At 34.1% G+C, this 5,217-nt stretch overlaps 1 protein-coding gene across 1 annotated transcript in view; it reads right to left on the bottom strand.

Annotated features, from left to right (window-relative positions):
• Positions 1–5,217, bottom strand: part of RP9 (RP9 pre-mRNA splicing factor) — a 68,667-nt gene that overhangs the window by 1,728 nt on the left and 61,722 nt on the right. The window contains exon 4 of the mRNA XM_007958252.1: positions 1,423–1,514. Within this exon, the coding sequence (XP_007956443.1) occupies positions 1,423–1,514 (92 nt within the window). The remainder of the gene's footprint in view (positions 1–1,422; positions 1,515–5,217) is intronic.

The raw sequence follows: 5,217 nt of genomic DNA, 5'->3' as shown, positions 1-5,217 counted from the left end.
AGATGGCAAACATACCAATAAATAAAATAACTGAGTTGCAAAATGTTATATAAGAATGATCTATTTTAGGTACATAAAAATATATGTAAGTAACTTAAAAGATATCTGGAAGTATACCCATCAAACTGCTAACTGCAACTTCCTTTGGGGAGGGAGGCAAGTTTCATTTTCTTTAATAAGGCAAATGTATTCTTGTATTATTTGTGTAATTAAAAATGACTTAAGAGTATATGAATTATCTCACTAAAAGAATATGTGTCAACTGTACAAATTTTAGATATTATAGAAGAAAATTAAATAATAATAATAATGATAATAATAAAAAAACCTATTATCTTACCACCCGGGGATAACCATTGCTAACATTTTTAGTGTTTCTCCTAGTTAATATTAGTAATTTATGAAAAATTACAGTATTAATGTAATATTATATGTACAACTCTATTTTTTTAACTTATGTTTTCATTTAATTTTTCTATGACATTATACAGTCTTCTAGAACATAATTCCTAAAGGCTATATAATTTCTGTTACAGTAATTTCTGTTGGGATATTAGATATTTATTTCCTATTTTTCTTTAGTTTCTATTTTTTTCAGCCACATAAATAATTCTGAAAGTTATCCTTATACATACATAAAAATATGTGTATACTGATATTCTATTATAGCTTTTGGACAAATTCTTAGAATTGAGATTTCTGAGTTAAAAAATATGAATATATTTAAATATTTTGACATTTATCACAAAAGTATCTTCTATAGTATATAGCTACAAAAATTGACATTTCATCTGGTATGCTTGATCCAAAATAATTATTTTTTGATTTTTAAAATGAAAACACCATATATAAAATGTCTTAAAACCTTGGAGAATGTCTGTGGACCATAGATTACTATATTCTGATAACTTGAATATATCCAGACAGCAGAATATTTAATTTGGAAGCTGTATTTACTGAACAGTGAATTAATACTCTGCTAAAATAAAGCAAGGAAGTAAGAGATTTGTCTTATTGTCATTTAATGAAAATATGTAAGTTACATGCAGTTCTATCTTATAATAGAAAGATATCTAATCATTAAATTAAGATCGAGAAACTAATACCCTAACTTTAGTTAAGAAATAGCTTCTTTAATAAATTTTGAAAGTGAAGGAATAGAAAACAATATATGCTTCAGAAAAAAGAACTGCTGTTCTCAATACATAAGCAAAAAACACTTTAAAAAGAAGTTCGTTTTTTTATTTAAAGACCTAATCTGTCACACAAATGCAATTTAATAGAGATGCTGTTAACCCCAGATGCTTTGGCCAGTAGGCTTCTGGGAATGTATTTTCTGTGAACCTTCAGTTCACTGATGACTGATTCATCAACATTCACCATCTTCAATAAATATAATTGACATTGTGGGGTTTTACTTACTACTCTGAACTGTTCTAACTTTTGGTTGCCTTTGATAAAGAAAGGGCATTCTTTGTCGCCTGTTCGGTGACCATACCGTTTACAACGCCAACCTAAAAACAAAGAAAAAGGGAAATATTTCTGTAAGGCAACATACTTTCACTTAATCAAGGTCAATAGATCACGTTAAAGTTTTTTTTTTTCATTAAATTCCAATTCTGAAAGCAAATGGCATCAATAAATGAATCACAAAGGATCCCCAAAAACAGATGAAAATTAATTGCTTTTTATGCATCTTTTAATCTTGGAGTTTTAGAAATAATTTTTTCATAAAGAAGTACTATTCAGCAATTTCATGCAAAATATACAGCCAAGGGTATATTTTCTTTTTAAGTGTGTATCTTACTATAGTTTTCAAAGAGTAAATCCTTTTAATTTATTGAGTAGTTCTGATCCTCATTTATAAATTTAGTTGTTGCTAGGTGCCATTGAATAGTCTCTGATTCATAGTGACCTTATGCACAAGCAGAATGAAATTTATAAATTTAGGCACTACAGCAAATACCACCTTTCTCAGGCTGAGTCACACACTGCACAGTTGATTATCTTTGAATAGTCACTAAAACACAGGAAAATATTTTTCTAGTATCCTCTGTTTTAGCCAAGATCCATCTGGCATTAGCAATGAGATCCCTTGCAGTTCCCTGTTGATGTACTACTGCAACTGTTTTTGGATTATCTTCCACAGAATTTTACTCATGTGTGATATAATTATATACTGTTCAATAACTTCCACATTCTGTTGGATCATCTTTCTTTAGAGTGGGCACAAACACAGATGTCTTTCAGTTGACTGGCCAGGTAGCTGCCTTCCAAATTTCTTGGCATAGACAAGTAAGCACTTGCAGTGTTGCATCCACTTGTAATATCTGTGGGTATTCTGTCAGTTCCTGGAGACTTGTTTTTCACCACTTCTTTCAATGCAGCTTGGACTTCTTCCTTCAGTAACATTGGTTCTTGATCATACGCTGCCTCTTGAAATGATTGAACGTTGACCAATTATTTTTGGTACAGTGACTCTGTGGGTTCCTTCATTTTTTTTTATGGCTTCCTGTGGCATTTAATATTTTGCTCATACAATTCTTCAGTGTTGCAATTTGAGGCTTGACTTTTTTCTTCAGTTCTTTCAGCTTGAAAAATGCCAAGTGTGTTCTTCTCTTTTGGTTAACTCTAGGTCTTTGTGCATTTCATTATAATGCTTGACTTTGTTTTCTTGAGCCACCCTTTGAAATCTTATATTCAGCTCTTTTACTTCATCATTTCTTCCAGTAGTTTAGCTACTCTTACATTCAAGAGCAAGTTTCAGAATCTCTTCTGACATCCATTTTGATCTTTTCTTTCTTTCTTGTCTTTTTAATGACCTTTTGCTTTCTTTATGCATGATGTCCTCCTACAATTGTCTGGTCTTTAGTCATTTGTGTTAAATCTATTTTTGAGATGGTTTCTAAATTTAAGTGGAATATACTCAAGGTCATACCTTGGCTCTCAGGGACTTGTTTTAATTTTCTTCAGCTTCAACTTGAACTTTCATATGAGCAACTGGATGGCCTGTCCAGCAGTTGGTCCCTGGCCTTTTTCTGATTGATAATATTAAGCTTCCACATTGTCTCTTTCCACAGATGTAGTAGATTTAATTCCTGTGTATTCCACTGAGTGAGGTCCACATGTTACAGTTGCCATTTATGTTGTTGAAAAAAGGTATTTCCAATGAATAGGTCATTGGTCTTGCAAAATTCTATCAGGCGATCTCTGGCATCATTTCTATCACTAAGGCCTTATTTTTTTAGCTATTGATCCTTTTTCATTTCCAACTGTTGCATTCCAATCAGCATTAATTATCAGTGCATCTTGATCAATTTCAGACTGCAGAAGTTGGTAAAAGTCTTCAATTTCTTTATCTTTGGCATTAGTGGTTGTACGTAAATTTGAATAACAATTGTATTAATTGTTCTTTCTTGTAGATGTCTGGATATTATTCTGTCACTGACAGCATTGTACTTCAGAACAGATCTTGCAGTGTTCTTTTTGACAATGATTGTGACACCACTCTGCTTCAATTTATCATTCCTGGTATAATATACCAGGTTTATCTGATTCAAAATGGCCAGTATCACTCCATTTCAGCTCATTAATGCCTAGGACATCTTGATCTTTATGCATTCCATTTCATTTTTGACAATTTCCAATTTTCCAGATCGATACTTTGTATATTCCATGTTCTGATTATTAATGTTTGCAGGCGCTTCTTCTCATTTTGAGTTGGGCATTAATTTGGGCATTAAGCAACTCCATTCAAGGAGATCAGGAAGCAAAAAGGAGGGATTACTATAAAGCTAATATATCAGCTAGTTTTGTTCCAGTCTGGCAGCTGCTGAAAACATGTAGTGAAAAGAAAAGAAAATTTATTCCTTGATATTTTTTTAGGGTTAGAAGTATGATACTATTGGAAAAAATAAAGTTTGAGGATTCTCTGTTGATTCCCATGACCCTTCCCTGCCTTTATCTCCCCTACCATTTCAAGTTAGTTCCAATTGGGGAAGAAGGAATGCATTCTTAATGCAGATGCAGGCCTCTTCAAACAATGCCTTTAGACATTTATAAAAATGACAGCAAAGAAAATTCTTTTAAAAAGGCATAAACCAAAAGGGCAGAGAAAACAGGAAAGGCGTGAACAGCAAAAAAACTGTTGGAAGTTATAATATAGATAGACGTGTGCTAAATAAATAGGAGATCCCAAAAAACTGAATTCTAATTCAGGAGTATGGAGAACTGAGAACCAACTCAACTTCTATTTGTAGAATCCTCAAAAGCTTAGGAATTGAGCACCAAATATTTCTAGAAGTAGAGCTGAAGGGGCAGTTAAATAAGGACTAGTTAAAAGCCTAGGTGTATCTCTCCCCAGTCTTGGTGGGAGGCTTATTTTAGGAAGAAGGTAAAACAGAGAGTCTCCGACTAGGGAGACATCAGGTACACTGGAAGGCAAGCGCTGTAGTGAATATGGAGGATTACGTGGATGCCAAGACTTCACAGCCTTCTTTCTTTCATCAGTTTGCAGAACACAAGCAGCCTAGCCTTCACCCTGCAGGCGGAAAACCGCCTTCTCTGTGAAAATCTAACCAGACCAATGAGAAAGACCTAATGAGAATGACTTCAGAGGTATCCAACTAATAGGCCCAGACAGATCACCCTACAGTGAGAGCTATATCCACAATTCACAATTTCTACTCACACGTTTAGAATGTCTAATCAGCTTTTTTTTTTTTTTTAAATCTCCACTCTTAAACAATAGTTAAGTGTGATAGCTAGCTTACAAAATGACTCCAGTGAGCTCTACCTTGTGGTATATAGGCAATTATGTAGTCTCCTCCCATAATAAAGAGGCAGGGCTGAGCTGTGTGAGCAATACACACTATGGACATGACAACTTGTGCTTCTGAAGCTAGGTCATAAAATGCATTGCCCCTTGTACTTGCATGGATCACTGACTCAGCTATAATAAATAAATATTCTGAGGATACTTCAGAAGCCCTACAGAGAGCTCTATGTGGTGAAATCTGAGGCCTCTTGGCAACAGCCAGCGTCAACATGCCAGCAACACGAGTGAACCATCTTGGAAACAGATCTTCTAGTTCCATTCCTGCCTTCAGATACACTGCAGCCCCAGCTCACATCTTGACTGTAACTTTATGAGATCTTCAGACGGAATCAGCCAGCAAAACTGTTCCTGTATTCCTGATCCACAGACAGTGTGAGATA

The sequence above is a fragment of the Orycteropus afer genome, unplaced genomic scaffold, assembly GCF_000298275.1.
Source record: "Orycteropus afer afer isolate SDZICR_OR568_19922 unplaced genomic scaffold, OryAfe1.0 scaffold00894, whole genome shotgun sequence".
NCBI classification, from domain to species: Eukaryota; Metazoa; Chordata; class Mammalia; order Tubulidentata; family Orycteropodidae; genus Orycteropus; species Orycteropus afer.
Note: the sequence above shows the minus strand (reverse complement) of the source record. Positions and strands in the feature narration are given on the sequence as shown.